Genomic DNA, 17,994 nt, shown 5'->3' on the forward strand with positions numbered 1-17,994 from the left:
AGACAAAATTAACCATTATTTTTTTAAAGATTTTATTTATTTATTTGAGAGAGAGAGACCACATGCACACGCATGAACACGTACAGCGGGAAGCAGCAGAGGGAGAGGGAGAAGCAAGCTCCCTGCTGAGCAGGGACCCTGACATCTGGCTCAATCCCAGGACCCTGAGATCATGACCTGAGCTGAAAGGCAGACGCTTAACCGACTGAGCCACCCAGACACCCCAAAAATAACCATTATCTTAAGTCTTCTTTTTGCTGACAAATTGCAACAGAGAGAACATGAGCTTATTTGACCTTCAGTAAACCTTGGTAGAATAAAAGTTTCATATTTAATGCTGATAACTCTAAAGACATGTCTATCTTAATTAAACCAACAAACTTAAATTAGCTTAAATACTGAATTAGGTTCCACCTGGATTCTCTTTTAAAAGTCAATCAGTTTATTACCCACTGTCAATTTTTACCTAAGACGCTGGTGGGGAAATCTGGAGTGGGTCGTGTTAGGTCCAGGGGGTCCTATTCTTCGCTCCTTGACATTGAAGGGAGGAGGAGCCAATGGTACCAGAGGCACGGAGGATGCTTTAGAAAGAAGCCAGTTATGCAGGCTGCACCCAAGATGGTGCAGAAACAGGAGAAGGGGGAGACAGAAGGGGTGAAGTGCTGCCAGAAGGCAGAGAAAGAGTTCCTGGTTCTAAACCTGGTCAGGTCGGGCAGATGAGTGGTCGCCATGTGGTTGGTTTGTTTTCTGTTTTTCCACCAAAGTGGAAATATGCAGTCCATGTCAGCCCAGAGAAGACAGGGAATTTCCCCGAAACAAGTTTCAGCAGCTGCTTGGGAATATTCCTTAAAGTCCCCGTTCTGAGGTAGACTAACCACAGTTAGCTCTTATTATAGCCATTGACCCCGGGAAATGAGGGAGAAGCCCCCACATCTATTAGGATAAACAGTGAGAGAGAAAGTCAGTGTCCCTTTCATCAGGGATAGCCTGTGTTTTTCCTCCAGCAACCTGGGTTCATTCAGAGGCCTAGTTAGATAATTATCCAGTGTATGGGGAGGGAGTTCACATTCTGCAGGAGGTCCTTAGCTTGGGGTCCTGATGTAGAGCACCAAAGGACTGGACCTAGGAGGGTACCTCTGTCCATTTGCCCTGTTTCCTACAGAAGAAATCTGATAGGTCCTACGGAGACCATGTAGTGTTATAGGAGATCAATCCTCTTTTAAATTTTTGCAATTGGAATTGTTTTCCAGTGGGATAAAAGTCATCTCAAGGGAGAATCCTTGGGCACTGAAGAAGAGAGAAGGTCCATTACCAGTAATGCTCCCTGACTCCCTGGTGACTCCCGTGCAAGGTATGTCAGAGGTTCCAGGTGTCAAAAGCGACTGGAGGCATCCCTCAAACGAAAAGTGCTACTGATCACCATCCTGCCTTGTCATGAAGGCAGGCCTGCTGTGAAAGGCCCTGTAGGAGGGATGCTAGCATCCCCCCACTTCCCCATTGCATCCTAGGCTACAGACGGGTGCCTGGCATATGGACTGAGTAACCTGCCATTTTTAACCCATGGAAATCATAAGGAAAGTTTTACAAGGGGGAAATTACCCCATTTTGTAGTTTAAGTAGTCAGTAGAGGACCTTGACAGAAAACAGTAAAGACAGAAATCCATCATGATCTAAATGATATTCCAACACATGTAGTCTTTATAGCCAGCTTCTCTAGGAAGCAGTCCCCAGTTGGGCTTCAATTCAGTTGGATACTAATCTCAGCCAGCTCTGGGTGGAGGTCTCACGCCCAGAAGCAGCTGCGGAGGGGATCAACCAGAGTTCTGGAAGGGATCACATTAGACCAATGAGGAGGAAACCTCACATGGGAGTCTTGAGGTTGGCAGCTGTTCTAGTCACTTAGGTGACTGTCCCATGCCCAAGACAGACAACTCTGTATAAGGACAGGAATAAAGAGAGGGCATCAAGTTTCCGGATCTTATTACCATCCTGGCTAGGGTGTTAACTTCCAGCCAAAAGGCAGGCTTTTTTCCTCCCCGTAGAGTAGGCACAGGCTAGAGGATTGCAGCCTGAGCGATCCATATGGAAGTGTTCCAGTAAGACCATACTGCTTGAGAAGCCCCTGAGAGTAAAGGAAGAGGAGGAAAGTACTCACCAAGTTCACACCAAGGTTCAGAGTCCGGATGAAAAGACTTAAAGCCCCATTTGGGTGCCAAATGATGTAGTTTCTGAGTAGCGCGCTTTTGGGGGCCTGCCCGAGCCAACGGCCAAGAATTCTTGAGACATCTTGGTGCAAAAATGGTGGTTCTATTAAAGCACACGGACAGGACCCTTGGGCAGAAAGAGCTGCTGCCCCAGGATTGTGAAGGGCAACTGATTATATATATATACTTTGGGGTTGGGGAAATTAAACCTAAGGGAAGTTCCAAAAGGGTTTTCATATGCTGAAGACTCACAGCATCCTGGAGGCCTTGCCACTGTCAAGCTGAGGTAGTTTTTCCCTCTCGCAAAGCACTAATGTTAGGACAGCTGGGAGTTTCCTGGAGGAACGTTATACTCCACCTGCCTCCAGTATTTGTCAGGCTGCAGGTTAGAAGGTATTTAATTTTATCCACATTTCCTTCTGCCTTTGTGTCCCCCATTACTTTCACATGCCTTTATTTAGCTTAGGGTAAATATTAAGCAGATAGGAGTGGTACTGCCACTTACATAAGGGGCATAAGTTATAAGGAAATAACCCAGGCTCAAGCCTTCAGGAACTGAACCTCTGCTAAGAGGCCTGGAGAATAAATAAAGGACAGTGTGAGTACCCTCTAGGGAGGCTCTCTTCTGAGCCTGCAGTCAGCAGGGGCCTTCCTTGGCCTTCCATGACACCATTACCTTATCACTGTCACTGCACCTGGCACCTATATTGTAGTATAATCACCTCTTTTGAGAGTCTGACTTGCCTCACCAGTTTCTGAGCTTCTGGAGGTATAAATGTGCCTGATTCATTCTTGCATCGTCAGTACCTAACTCTCAGTAACCTCCCAAGAAATGTTTACAGACGATGAAGGTTAAGTGTGAAGGTGTGTGATCTTTTCCTGAAGGTGTGGCATCTTTTCCTCCAGCTGGCTGGCTTAAGCCAAGCATCTCCCTTTTCACACTCTCAAAACACCCTCTTCCTTTTTTGTTCCTATGTTTACTGCCACTTCCCGTGGTAGAGCAGGTGTGCGTGCCCTGAGGGCGGGGACGGATGGCTCAGCAGACCAGCCCATCCCAGCTACAGCGGGCCACCCTCAGCCTGGGAGGCCGCAAAGCAGAATGGGAGAACAGGCACGGGTTCAAAGTTCTGCCCTATGCCACTAGCCTCATGTGTTGTGACACTGTTGTCGCCGGTTAGCATCAAAGCTAAAATACAGAATCATTTTATTGGCAGTGAACCCCATCTCATTCTGAAGCAACGAGAAGGGGAATGTTTCTGCCCACTGGTCCTAAAGTCCTAGGCTCCTCATTGTGGCGCACTGATTTCAGGTATGAACAACTGTGGAATGAGTAGATTTATTTGTATATATGTAACAATACATACATAATCTAAATGATTAAGTTTATTCATATTTCCTTATTTTAAATTTAGTAACATTGTTTTGCTTTCCTCTTTTTTACGGTGCCTTCTATTTATGGCAGTTAAATGCAGTTTTTCTATGTATGGCAACAAGGTGCTTAATTTTTTATCTAAATAAGAGTCAATTTAAAGAAAAAAGTAAACGATACAGGTATCTGCATACATGACAAAAATTATGAAGCACTATTCAAACAAGTCAGATTGGTCTTTAGTGGAATAGGGATTGTTGACCAAGATGTGGCTTAGTCTGAGAGAAGTAAGGCAGGGTCAGCCAGCGTGCTTCACCACTCCCAGGACACTGCAAAAATGACACAGAAGGTGGATTTTCCTTAGGAGAGGATCAGACTTTTTCTCAAATTGTGACCCAAATATGTACACAACCTTCACAAACTCCTACAGCTGTTCAGCTTTTTGCTGATTCCATTGCTTACCAAGGAATCTGCGGATTCCTGATTTACTAATAATCCTAATTACAGGTCCCTTAACTAAAATAAGGCAATGTTCTGGATGGGAGATTCACAAGGTCTGGTTACAGGAATACAGGCCTCACTTAAGATGAATAAACAGACATCTGGTTTCCAAATTAATCTCATGAGATTCATCAGCATGAACCTGTCTCATTTAGTCTGACCCAAGTTTTTTAACTTAAAACAAGGACAAATAACCTTGGACATGAAGTGTGTCTTTTCTGGTTGACCAGCCCCTCTCTGAGGGCAGATCCTGGCAGTGCTGTTTCAGTGACTTCCCTAGGGCTTAGTACAGGGCCAGCCACAACGAGGGAGGTAGGAAACGAAAGCTATTTCCCCACAGGAGGGGAGGGGCAATAGCCGTATATAGTGTGACATACACACACAGTGGGGACAACATCCCTCTGTGGTGGTATTTCCTTGGGTTACTGAGATGGACGAAGAGTTAACCAAAAAGTGAACAGCAGCATTGTTTTTAATGAATTTTAGTCCAGAATACAGAGGAAGGCACTAGCTGTTGCCCCGACCTGTTAGTACAAGTATGAACAATGGCTTTTTGTTCCCCTATAAAGGCAAGTTACAGAAGTCTATCAGATAGAAAGGATAAGACATTTGAATCTAGTTTTGAAAAAATCAGCCTGAAAGCTAGTAGCAGTGCTGGCGTGTAAAAGCCTTTCCCGGTACTCTGCCCCACACCACCCCATCTATCAATTCAAGGTCTGAGACTTTCTTGATCAAGAGATTTTGTGAGAGAATTTCTCTTTTAAGACTTTTAGCATGCAAGGGTCATTTTTCTTGGTTTTGCTGCTGATGTCCTCGGCCTCCGCTGCTGGATGAGGGAGGGAGTCGGCCCAATTCTTCAGGAGTTCTTCTGAGGCACTTTGACCGTGACCTGTAGGAGGGGTGCAGAGCAGCTGTTAAATCTTCATGTTTCCCTGTGATCTGTGGTCTCTCTCAGCTGGGGTGCTGCCCAAGGACGAACACAAGGGCTTCCTTTACTTCTGATAGCTTGATGGCCAACTGGCTAATCCCAGGGACATAGCTAGGGCCCTGTTCTGCGTGAGAACTCTCTGCCTCCCCTTAATCCAGTCATTTTTGATTGTCGTGGGGCAGAAGAGGGCAGGATTGCTATGGCATCTAGTAGGAATCCTTAGTCAGGAAGCTGCTCATCGAACGCCCCACGCTGCACAGGACAAACCCCACAACAAAGAATTACACAGGCCCAAATGTCAGTAGTGCTGAGCTTGAGACACCCTGACCTACATCCATATTTTCCTCCAAAGGAATCGAAGGAAGGGAAAAAATAACATGCTAAAGCTCACAGGTTTCTCGTGCTAAGTGGGAAGATTCCAGGCTCAGATGGATTTGGGGTTAAATCCAGCTTTACTGGGAAAGGACTTCACCTCTGTGTGCCTCGCTTCCTCATCTGTAGGATGGGACAAGGACAGAATCTCCTTCCTGGGGTTGCTGTGAGCATTGATTGAGATAACCTGCATAAGGAAGTCTAGCAGATTCTGGCACAAAGTAAGCTCTCAGTAAAGATGAGTTCAGAAGAAGACATTTTCTCAGCAGTTCCCCTTGCAAACCTGAATTCTCTTCTGAAAAGTTTTTAATCCTATTTTTCTTAGGATTATCACTTGAGTTCCCCAGGCTCAAAATATTGGCATCTTTATCACAAGCTCAAAGCACAGTGCCTGGCATGGGGCGGAAGCAGCTTTTGTCTCCTTCGCCTGCAGCCATCAAGTCCTGCCACTTCTTTTCTTCAAAAGCTTCTTCCCATTCTCCCCAACATCCCAGTGTGGGAGGCCTCCAGCATCAGCAGCTTACACTTGGATTCTCCCACGAACCACCTCAACTCAAGCCTCCTCTTTTTGGGCTCTCCCTCCCACGGCCCTCCAGGCACTCCTGACACTGCGACTCATGGGGCTCAGTCCTAGACCACCGCCCCCACCACCACACACACCTAAATAATCTCATCACCATTTTGATGAACAGTTATAGGCCAATGTCAGGTTCAAATCTCAGTCTCGCCTCTTATATGGGACAATTTTATTTATTTATTTTTAAAAGATTTTATTTATTTATTTATTTATTTGAGAGAAAGAATGAGTGAGAGAGCACACGACCAGGGGCAAAGGAAGAAGGAGAAACACACTGCTCTGCTGAGCACAGAGCCCAACGAGGGGCTCGAACCCAGGACCTGGGGACCGTGACCTGAGCCAAAGGCAGAGGCTTAACCAACTGAGCCACCCAGGTGCCCCTGGGACAATTTTAAATAAATAAGCAAACAGGTTTAGTTTATTCCAACAAGCTTCTTGAGAGCACAGTCTGTGGCTTACTACTGAGTATTGAACGAAAACCACTGTCTGCCCTTCTCACCCTGCTTCCCCTGGCTGATTTGCTTGCCCTGAGCCTTCTCCTTCCCAATCCCGGGAAAGCCCAACTCAGCCCATTACTCTCTTCTTTAAATATCACTTATGAGTCTGTTGCCTGGTTAAACTGTAATTAGTAATTAGTGTCCACTGTAAAGAAAATTATTTTCACTTCGGTGCCTTTCTTTCCTGTCTTTTGCATAGTTATAAATAAAGGTACCTGAATGAGTATATATATGTATATATAACCTTTTTTTTAAAAAAAATATTTTATTTATGTATTTGACAGAGAGAGACAGCCAGAGAGAGAGGGAACACAGGCAGGGGGAGTGGGAGAGGAAGAAGCAGGCTCCCAGCGGAGGAGCCTCACGTGGGGCTCGATCCCAGGACTCTGGGATCAGGCCCTGAGCCGAAGGCAGGCGCTTAATGACTGCACCACCCAGGCGCCCCTGTATATATAACCTTTAAACTGGGCTTATACTGCATGTATTACTTTGTCTCCTGTCTTTTCACTTTAAAGGATGATGATTTTCCATGTCAAAGATCCTACAAAAATATATTTTTAAAGATTTATTTATTTATTTATTTGAGAGAGGGAGAGAGCAGGCCAGTGGTGGGGAGGAGGGAGGGAGAGAGAACCCTCAGTTAGACTGTGTGCTGAGCATGTAGCCCAACATGGGGCTCAAGCTCACGACCCTGAGATCATGACCTGAGCCAAAACCAAGAGTCAGACGCCCAACCGACTGCGCCACCCAGGCTCCCCCTACAAAAATATTTTTAATGGCTCCTTAGTAAACCACGATTTGGGTGTTCCATACTTTATTGGGCATTTAGGTTACATTTGACTTTTTCTTCCTTGAGAGATAATGTTGTGATGAGTATTTATGGAATAACACTTTCTTTGTATTTCTGATTAGTCCTTCAGGCTATATTCCCATCACTGACATTATGAAATCAAAGGATATTGGTGTATTTATGGCCCTTGGTCTCTAATGCCTCACAGCTCGATTCTTATTAGAAGCTTTTCCCCACTGCCTCGGCTCACTAGGATCTTTCCTTCCTCTCAAGTCTTACAGAACTTGGAACATAACAAAGCCTAGCAAAGAACAGTGTAGGCAGAGTGATGGCCAGGTCCCAAGTTATTTCTCATGAGACAGAGCAGAGACTGGGTCATCACCCTTTCCTGTAGCTTCTGTGGCTTAAAACAAGAAACTAGTAATAAGTACTGTTGGAGTCCAGCACGAGGGAGAGCTGAGAAGACGCCCATACTCACAGTTTTCACTTCGGTGTATGCCTGCAGCCCATACTCTCCTAGCTCCCGGCCGCTCCCAGACATCTTGTAGCCACCGAACGGTGACTGGGCCCCGAACACATCATAGCAGTTGACCCTATAATGTGAAACAAGATTTCAGAAGTAACTTGTAGGAGATATGTGTGTCATAACCCTCCAACCTCCTGAATGGCTCTAAAATATTACTGAGGAAAAATGGATGGGTCAAACCACAGTTATAACCAGCCACGTAGGAGCCAAAAGCAAACCACATAAAATAAAGCCATAAGTCATCACCCCTCATGATGTGGTCACAGATGAATGTTAGTAACAGGTGTACCACATCATAGCTTCACATTTTAATGAGTCGTTTTTGCTAATTAGGTACTTTTTATGCAGTTTTTAAAAATTATTAAATTTGCTTTTTTTAGGGGCGCCTAGGTGGCTCAGTCGTTAAGCGTCTGCCTTCGGCTCAGGGCCTGATCCCAGAGTCCCAGGATCTAGCCCCACATCGGGCTCCCTGCTCTGCAGGGAGCCTGCTTCTTCCTCTCTCACTCCCCCTGCTTGTGTTCCCTCTCTCGCTGTCTGTATCTCTCTCTGTCAAATAAATAAATAAAATCTTCAAAAAAATTGTTTTTTAAAATTTATTTGAGAGAGAGAGAGAGAGCGCGCACAGAGGAAAAGGGAGAGGGAGAGGACGACTCCGTGTTGAGCAGAGAGCCTGACGTGGGACTTGATCCCAGGTCCCTGAGATCATGACCGGAGCCGAAGGCAGATGCTTAACCAACTGAGCCACCCAGGAGCCTCTAAAAATTATTAAATTTTAGTTGAATTTAAAATTCACCACTTTCAGGTGCACAATTCAGTGGATATAGCAGATTCACAGTGCGGTACAATCATCACCTCCATCTAATTCCGGAACATTTCTATCACCCCATAAAGAATCCTGCACCCAATAAGCAGTTACTCCCCACTCCCCCCTCCTCTAGCCCCTGGAAGCCCCTAATCTACTTTCTGTCTCTATGGATTTGCCTATTCTGGACATTTCATATACATGGAATCACACAATATGTGGCCTTTAGTGTCTGGCTTCTTTCACTTAGTAACACATTTTCAAGGTTCATCTATGTTTGTAAAATGTATCAGCACTTTATCCCTTTTTTGTGGCTGAATGACATTCCATTGCGTGGATAGACCACATGTTGTGTATCCATTCATCAACTAATGGACATTTTGGTTGTCTCCACCTTTTGAATATTGTCAATAATCTGGTATGAACATTCAGCTATACTTTTTTTTTTTAAGATTTTATTTATTTATTTATTTATTTATTTGATAGAGAGAGCATAAGCAGAGGGAGCAGCAAGCAGGAAGAGAGAGAGGGAGAAGCAGGCTCCCTGCTGAGCAGACAGCCTGACATGGGGCTCAATCCCAGGACCCTGGGACCATGACCTGAGCCGAAGGCAGACAATTAACCAACTGAGCCACCCAGGTGACCTTCAGGTGTACTTTTTTGTGTAGATAGAGGTTTTTATCTCTCTTGAGCATACATACTAAGGAGTAGAATTGCTGGATCCTATGATAATTCTACATTTAACTTGCTGAGGAGCTGCCAGACTGTTTCCCATGATGGCTGCAACATTTTATATTCCCACCAGCAATATGTGAAGGTTCAAATTTCTCCACATCCTCATCAACACTTGGTATTTTCTGTTTTTTTTTAAATTACAGCCATCCCAGTGGGTGTGAAGTAGGTGCTAAGCTCTTAAGACCAGTATTACACACAGTTGTAGGCCCTCGGCTCTGGTCCTCTGCTCTTGTTCACTTGGTAAGGAGGCCCCACCCCACTCATCCACCTGTTTGCCTGAGAACAAAGCTGAATGAGCATATGTACTAGAGGGAAGTTTAATCTCCTAGAGGAGAGGGGATGGGAAATATCTGTCTGCTTTACCACACCCTGACCCAGGAGGAACTGAGCCCAGCACCCCAAATTCTGGGTGAGCACTAGATTCCAGAAGACCCTGGCTTGGGGATCCCTGTCTGGGCTCTGAGGGGTTGCCAGGAGGCTCTTACCACACAGTGCCAGCCTGCAGGGCTTGGGACAGATAATTGGCCTTGTCCAAGTCCTTGGTGAAGATAGCTGCAGCCAGCCCATACTTGGAGTTGTTGGCTCTCCCAATGACTTCCTCTATGGTTTTGAACTTCAGAATCTGCATCACCGGCCCAAAGATCTGGGGTAAGAGAGTGCACAGTTAGAAGGGTGTAGCAGACATGGAAACCACGTGCCATCCAGCTTTCACAATGCCGAGCAGATCATTCTAGATCGAGCACCCAGACATACCCTAAGAGTTCCACAGGGAGACAGTAGCTCCCAAGCTCAATGAAACACAAAGGCAAGGAAGCTAATGGGGATGGGCTATATTTATATGCCATGTGCTTTACATAGCTGATCTTATTTCTGAACAATCCTGCATGATAGGGGTTTCTGGCATGTTACACGTAGATTTAGTTTCAAAGAATTTACATCAGTTTTTCAGCAAGGCACACACTAAAAGCTGAAGCAGTAATTGTGAATGAAACAGGGTCTCTGCTCTCAAGACATCCAAGTTTATCTTGTACTTTCCCTGCCTTATTCCTGGCATGAGCCATTTCTTCAAGGAATCCAGTCCTTTTTAGTGGAGAATGAGATTCAAAAGCCAAGCCACAGAGGCCAAATGTGCGGGCTGCTGTCAGGGTGCAGCCACTCTCAGCCCTATCTCGGCAGAGCCCTGGGGGAGTGCAGTGTAGGTGGTCCTGCTTAATCAGGGCATTAGAAGGAACCATTACAAGCAATGTAATGAGCGCTGGGAGTCCACAGGAGCTCCTGGACAGACCGAGTAGAGGGGAGGGGTGAGGCTTTGCAGAACTGTGTGGTGTGATACTGACCAAACCAGAGTGGAGGTAGGAAGCAGGGAGAAGGGAAATGGAGTTCCAGGCATAAACACACCCAGCACCATCCTCATGAAATCCCACTTTCCACTAAAAGGAACCAGGACTTCTTGAAGAAATGGCTGATTCTAGGACTGCCTGGGGAGTGTCAAGACAGAGGCAGGAGAAGAGTGCCAGGAGCTCATCATGGTTGGAGCTGGACTGCGAGATGGGGCGTCGTGTGCTTCGGGCACTGGCAAAGCAGAGGCACCCCCGCCCTTCTGGGAAAGTGATGTTTGAGATTTCAAAAAAAGCATCAAAGTAGTCATGATGGGGAAAGAGGCAGAACTCTGTTGGACTTTCTTGCCCTGATTTTGCATTTTCATATTATTTTATTTTGAATTATACATGAAGGGGAAATATTTTCCCTGCATAAGGTTTCTAAAGGGCCTAACCCACTGTGGAAGGGGAGCGCGTGTGGACCCTGTGAGGGCAGGGAACACGTCTTGGATACCTCTGGATCTCCAGGGTCTGTAGATAGCCTGGCACATAGCAGGCATTCAATAAATATTTATGAAATGAATGAATGAGTGAGCCAGAGCCCCTGCCCTGCGTTCATAATGAGTGCTGAGGGGGAGAACATCGGGCACCTTGCCATGTGAAGAAGACACAGCCCTTTGGTCTAGTCCAGTGTCCTCCTTATATGAAGATCATAAAAGGGCTGAGCAAAACCATTCCTTGACCCATGGCTTGCAGGACCACAACACAAAGGGCCCGGAAACTGGGCAAGGGAATTTGGAAGTTCTCCCCATCAGGAGGTTGCCATAAGAGGTGGAAGAAGAGAGCAACCAGATCAGATAGAATTGTAAATAATTTGTCTTAGGCATAGAGCCAGGATTTGGCCCAAAGCCAGCTATGAAGACGCCACACTTAACTGTCCACTTCTCCTAAGAACCTTCCCCAGAGTTCTGGCCCCATGCTAACCTCCTCCCTGGCGATAGTCATGCTGTCTTGCACGTCTCCAAACACAGTGGGCTGGATGAAGTAGCCACGGTCAGCAGCCGCCCCTCCACCGCACAGCAGCTTCGCCCCCTCCTCCTTCCCAGATTTGATATAACCAAGGACCTTCTTAAACTGAGTTTCGTCCACCTGTGGGAAAAGAAGTCCAAAGTTTCAGAGATGCTAGAGCCAGACCTCTCCTCGCTTTAGGCTTAGAACCACACGGGCAGTGAATGAGACAACTGAGCAAAAGCCAGACTTCGGAATAAATAGGCCTCAGAAGAGGAGCTAGAAGGGCCGATAAACATGAGAGGAGGTTCAACCAACTTCAGTAGTCCTCAAAGAAATGCATATCAAACCCATTGTTTTTATTTTCAATTATAAAGTTACTAAGAATTTAAAATAGTGAGAAAATAAATGTGCTTTTGCTTCAGCAGCACACACACTAAAACTGGAACCATACGGAGATTAGCATGGCCTCTGCCCAAGGATGACACACAGATTCATGAAGCGTTCCAGATCATGAAAAGTGATAAGAAGAAAATACACTGATGACAAGGGTATGTTACATACATTCTAATATTGATATGCTCTTAGAAGGACTCATACAATGTGTCAGTTGTATCTCAATTTAAAAAAAGGCCTATAAGCTGGTACAGCCCTTTTGGCAGGTACTTTATTAATATCGGTCAAAAAATGAAATACTTACACCCTTTGACCCAGCTATTTAACTTCCAGGAATTTATTCTACGCGTCACAACAGGATCTAAACAAGGATAGTCACTGAGGAGCACTTTGTAAAAGTCAAAAACAGAAACAGTTCTAAGTAGACATCAGTAGAGGGGCTGGCTAAAATAATTTATGTGTATTTAATATATATCGTGTCCTTGTTAGTAACAGATCCGTGTGAGGCGCCTGGCTGGCTCAGCCGGTAAAGCATGGGACTCTTGATCTCAGGGTCATGAGTTCAAGCCTCCCACTGGGCATAGAGCCCAGTTTAAAAAAAAAAAAAATCTGGGAACTGACACAGAAAGATAGCCTAAGGTATTCTGTAAAGGTGGGGAAAGCTTGTAGAATATGTTATTTAGTCCTATTTTTGTTAAAACAAACATACAAAAACGTAACTCTGTGTGTGTGTGTGTGTGTGTGCGCGCGCATGTGTAGTTATCTATGGGGAATAGACATGGAAGGAAGCCTAGGGGGTCTTATTTTTTCCTTTAAACACTTTTTATTACAATTTTTATGCAAGTTACTAATTAAATAGCCACAAACAGGAGAGAAAAAAAGATGCTGGGATTCATAGTAGCACTATTCACAATAGCCAAAAAGTGGAAACAACCCAATTATCCGTCGGCAGATAAGTAGGTAAGGAAAATGTGGTATGTCTATACAATGGTATATTCCTCAGTCATAAAAAGGAGTAAGCTATCATGTCACAAAAAGACATGGAGGAAACTTAAATGCACATTGTTAAGTAAAAGAAGCCAATCTGTAAAGGCTACATACTATATGATTCCAGCTATATGACATTCTGGAAAAGGCAAAACTATGGAGACAGTAAACAGATCATTGGTTGTCTAGGGTTGGGGGAGGGGAGGGATGAATAGATGGAGCACAGGGGAATTTTAGGGCAGCGCGACTATTCTGTATGATACTGCAATGGTGGGTACGTGTCTTGATATATTTGTCCACACCCACAGAATGCAACACCAAGAGTGAACCCTAAAATCAACTATAGACTTTAGTTAATAATAATATACCATACTGGCTCATCAGTTATACCAAATGTACCACACTAATGCAAGATGTCAATAATCAGGTAAACTAGAGGGGACGGGTGGGGGGTAAAGGGAACTTCGTACTTTCTGCCCATTTTTCTATAAACCTAAACTGCTCTAAAAAGTAAGTCTATTAATTTAAAAAAAAAAAAAAAAAAAAAGACTGGTCTTGGCCAGCCCTGGAGGCTGGGGAGAAGACGCCAGCAGCAGACACCCTCAGAAGGATGGAGCCTGTAGAGAGGCTCCCATGGGCCCCAGAAAGTGGGCACAGGGACCAGTGGGAGCTGGGAGCACCCCTGACCCTGTGGACTCCTTGCTTTTTGGGGGGGGGGGCTGCTGGGGGAGGCCAGTACAGGATCCTATGGAGAGAGAGCCCAGGACAGGCAGGGTCTAAGAACAGTGCTGGAATAAGGGCCAGGACATGAGAGGAAATGGTGGGCAGAGGCACTGTATTTCTTCTTCTTGTAATTCCTATTGACTGTGGTTTTGATTAAAATGAATATATGCTTATGATTCAAAAAATATATATACATAAAATCAAACATTGCAGAATAGCATAAAGGGATGTAAAGTCCCTCTGCTACCCAGGCCATGGCCCTCTGCCCCACTCCCCAGAGATAACCACAGTTAACAGATATGTGTGTGTCCTTCTGGAAGATGCATGTTTATGGATGGCCAAGGTCCAGGAAGCATGCATTCCTTTTTACACAGACACTCCTAATATTTATTGTGTGTATGAAATTTACAAATTGGTTTCCATTATTGATTTCCACTTCAAAGCCAGCCTGTGAATCAGGAAAGGTGGATATTACAGATGAGAGAACAGTGGCTCAGAGAGGGCATGTGGCTTCCCAGGGACACACAGCTGGCACATGGCAGAGCTCAGACTTGAAGCCAAACCTGCCTGCCTCTGAGTCTGAGTCCCCTTTTGCCTCTCCATGCTGCCTCCGGACACCCAGACCCATCTGCAGCAGCCGGGCTTACCTGCGGCCCCTGCTCAGTCTGGCTATCAAAGGGGTTCCCAACTACACGAGACTTGGCCCGGGCAACACTCCGCTCCACAAACTCAGAGTACACATCTTCTTGCACAAAGGTCCGGGAGCCCGCACAGCAGCACTGACCCTGGTTGAAGAACAGGGCGAAGTGGGCCTGCTCCACAGCCCAGTTCACTAGGGAGGCAGAAGGGCAACCATGAGAAGAGATGGAGAATGATCCTAGCCCTAGTGTCTGCTTATCGTCTTAACCTGTTCATGCCGCCAATAGCGCGCCGACCAGGACAGACCTGCTCTCTCCCTTCTTGGGGTATGGCCACCCAGCGGACAGACACAGAGAGGAGGTCACAGCCCTCCATGGTAACAGACACAAGGGTGGCGGCAGGACCCACCCAGCCAGCCCACAGCAGTCAGGGGAGGGCAAATCAGGGGGTGCCTCAGCAGGACCAGGAAAAGGGAATATGAGGGAGGAGGAGCAGTCTGCTCCGAGAGAAAGCATGCAGTATGGCTGGGCAACTAAGTAGCACAGCCCGGCTGGATGATGGAGAGCAAAGAGGAGAGAAGCCGGGGAGAGACCAGGTCATGCAGGCTGGAGGGCCATGCTGCAGACTCTAACCTTTATCCTGAGGCCTGGGGGGCAGACACTGAGTCCAGTGGTTGCTGAAGCTCCCAGAAGTGAGTGGAGCCACGGTATGGACAGCTAGTGGCTGCCTTTGCCCCACACCTCCTCCCCACAAGAACCTTACTGTCTGCATCTGACATGATGATATTGGGGCTCTTTCCACCCAGCTCCAGGGTCACTCTCTTGAGGTTACTGCTCCCTGCAGCAACTTGGATTAGGTGGCCAACCTATGGGGAAGCAGAAACACAGATAAGCTCTGAGGAGGAGGAAGGAAGAACCAAATGCTCTTCTAGACAGAGAACCCCACAACATGAGGGAGCAGCTGGACTACAAGAGATCTGGAGAATTTCACCCAGTCTAGCTATTCACTTACCACTGCTGCCCTACCCCTCTGAGCTTCCAGGACGAGAGTGATGGTAACCACGTGAGCAATATGGCTTCTATATACCAAGCACCCTACATACCAGACACTGTGCCAAGTGCTTTGTGTCCATTTAGTTCAATCCTTGCAATGGCCTCAAAGATAGGTACGGCTCTTTGCCTTGCTTTAGAAATGTGGGAGCTGCGGCTCAGAGTGGTCAAGTCACTTGCCCAAAGTCACACAGCTGGTGAATGTGGAATCAGAATTCACACTCGGGCAGCGTGAATCCATCACCAGGTCAAACCACTATCGTGCCCCCTTCCCACAGTGTTGTGAGTGTGGTCCCCCAGCCCATGGCACGCTCTGTGGGGGCAACGATGGGGTGCTCCTCACCTCCTTATTCCCAGAGCCTGGCACAGAGCCGCCCTGAACCTATTTGAATGAACAAATCTTTATCTCTGTCAGGAAACCATCTCCCCTCTGTGAGATTCTCAACATCACCTCGAGGCATTAATTTGGGCAGTAGCAAAGCAAGGAAAGAGCTGGGACGTGCTATCTTGGGCTCTGTTCTGCCCTTCAGGAACCATCATCACCGCACACAGACTGAATGCTGAACGGCAGCTATCTCCGGGGGAACGGTTTGAAGAGCACATTCATTACATTATTCATTGTGCCTTCTCTGGAGCCATGCGATGAAGCCTCCCAAAAATTCACGGAGAGGAAAAGGTTCCTCTTCAGAAGGAATTCTGTCCCTGCTTCGAAAGAGACGATGCTGAAGGAATCACTAGATGTCTTACTTGTCCTTGTTTCTCCAGGGCCTGGCACACAGCAGCATGATACCCCTCACTCACTCACTCATTCCCTCCCTGAGCACTTACTCTGAGCATGACCTTTGCTGATCACCTCATAAGCTTCATCCCCCTCACTCCAATCCTGTGAGGAGGGTACACTTACCATCCCCATTTTACAGATGAAACAGAGGCTTCGGGAGCCTAAGTGACATGCCCGAGACCGCAGAGCTAGTGAGTGCCAGTGAAACAGTAAGACTCTGGGGCACCTGATCTTCCCACTACACCGTACGTACTGTCTCTACCGCCTCCATATTGCCATCCTCATTTTAAAGACAACAAATGGAGCTCCGAAGACATGTGAATCACCCCATGTCATAATGGCAAAGCTGGGATTTGAACTCCTGTCTTTCTGAAGCCCACACTCTATAATTGTCAGGGCAGTGGTGGGAGCCTGACACAGCCGAAGGGCTTTGACCCTGGGCAGGCTGTCAGCCCTGGGCTTCATGAGGTCTAGACGGTCTCGGCCTCTTTATTCCACGTGGGATGCTGGCCCCACAACAGCAGCCAGAGTGTCAACCAACCCACAGAGGGCTCACCCCAACAGCCACTGCTGGCATACATGGGGCCCCTCACTCGAGCTCCTCAGAGGCAGTCTTGGGGGACCCTCCACACAGTACCCAGAGGTGAATCTTCAATGTGTCCTCCTTTGAGGACAGTGGGAACTTGGGCCAAATATGCCACAGGCTTGAGGTCCTAATGATGCCTTACCTCGGTGGAGCCTGTGAAGGCCACTTTGTCCACATCCTCATGGGAGGCGATGGCAGCCCCAGCTGTGGGGCCAAACCCAGGAATAATATTGACCACTCCAGGGGGAAAGCCAGCCTGTGGACAAACAGTTAGGGACACTGGGCGTCATTCTCCTGCTCCAAAGGGCTTGGACAGAAGAACACATACCCCTCCTAGAGAGGCTAAAGCAGCTTGCCCTGTACCCAGGCAAGCAGACACCAGTCCGTGGGGCACTGATCAGGAATTCCAAATGGCACAGCAGAGAACCTGCTTTTCAGGGTTCCCTGCGGCTATTGTCCCTCCCCAGTGGCACTCTTCAAAGGGGTCTGGCAGTGAAGCTCAGTGCAGAGAACAAGTAAGGGGGGCGCCATTTCGGCTGGCCTGTGATGAGGTACGGGGGACTGGAAGGAGACTCAATCCCTGCTCTACAAACACCTGCCCCACTTTGGGGCCTCCAAAGCCCCTCCTAAGTACCCCCAAGGAGCAAGCCTGTACAAGGGCACTCAGAGTTCAAGACAGACACCAACCACACACCTCCTTAATCAGGTTGGCCACATAGAGGGCGGTGAGTGGAGTCTGCTCAGCTACCTTCATCACAACCACGTTTCCGGTCGCCAGGGCTGGGGCCAGTTTCCAGGCTTGCATCAGGAGCGGGAAGTTCCACTGCAAAACACAACAACTGCTCCTGGAACCGAAGCTGAGAGCTGTGCTGGCCAGGACAGGTGGCAGCCCGGGGAGAAGCCACAGCGACTTCTCTGAGCCCTTGTGCTGCCCCCACAACTCAGCTGTGAGTAGAGGACAGATGGACAAGGCAGGCGGGCAGGAGCAAGAGCGACTCAGGCTCTTTAGAGCTTTTCCCATGCTAGGCTCGGTGCTGTGTTGTTGCATTTTATCCCCCCTCCTGCCCTAAGACGGTGCTGTGTTCCCTTCCGCTTTTAAGATACGGAAACCGAGTCTTATAGGGATCAATGATTTGCCCAAAGTCAGAGTGCACTCAGGGCAGCACCAGTTGGCTTTGTTAAAGCCTGTGTTCTCACCCACCACC

General features: G+C 47.2%; 1 protein-coding gene and 1 non-coding gene across 3 annotated transcripts in view; one reads left to right on the plus strand and one right to left on the minus strand.

The window, feature by feature from the left end:
- Positions 1-4,528: 4,528 nt before the first annotated feature.
- Positions 4,529-17,994, minus strand: part of ALDH2 (aldehyde dehydrogenase 2 family member) — a 30,263-nt gene continuing 16,797 nt past the window's right edge. The window contains exons 6-13 of one of the 2 annotated variants that reach the window (XM_026514892.3): positions 17,484-17,612; positions 16,932-17,045; positions 15,136-15,238; positions 14,382-14,566; positions 11,605-11,769; positions 9,787-9,944; positions 7,717-7,831; positions 4,529-4,963 (exon numbers count right to left, since the gene is read on the minus strand). In XM_026514892.3, coding sequence (XP_026370677.2) covers positions 4,931-4,963; positions 7,717-7,831; positions 9,787-9,944; positions 11,605-11,769; positions 14,382-14,566; positions 15,136-15,238; positions 16,932-17,045; positions 17,484-17,612 — 1,002 coding nt within the window. In that variant the 3' untranslated portion in view covers positions 4,529-4,930. Of the gene's footprint in view, positions 7,832-9,786; positions 9,945-11,604; positions 11,770-14,381; positions 14,567-15,135; positions 15,239-16,931; positions 17,046-17,483; positions 17,613-17,994 lie in introns of both variants that reach the window. The other variant, XM_057306076.1, reaches the window with a different exon arrangement.
- Positions 12,039-12,144, plus strand: LOC113267121 (U6 spliceosomal RNA). The gene has a single exon (XR_003320599.1). It is a non-coding gene; the product is annotated as a U6 spliceosomal RNA (small nuclear RNA).

Source organism: Ursus arctos, unplaced genomic scaffold (assembly GCF_023065955.2).
Source record: "Ursus arctos isolate Adak ecotype North America unplaced genomic scaffold, UrsArc2.0 scaffold_34, whole genome shotgun sequence".
Taxonomy (NCBI): domain Eukaryota; kingdom Metazoa; phylum Chordata; class Mammalia; order Carnivora; family Ursidae; genus Ursus; species Ursus arctos.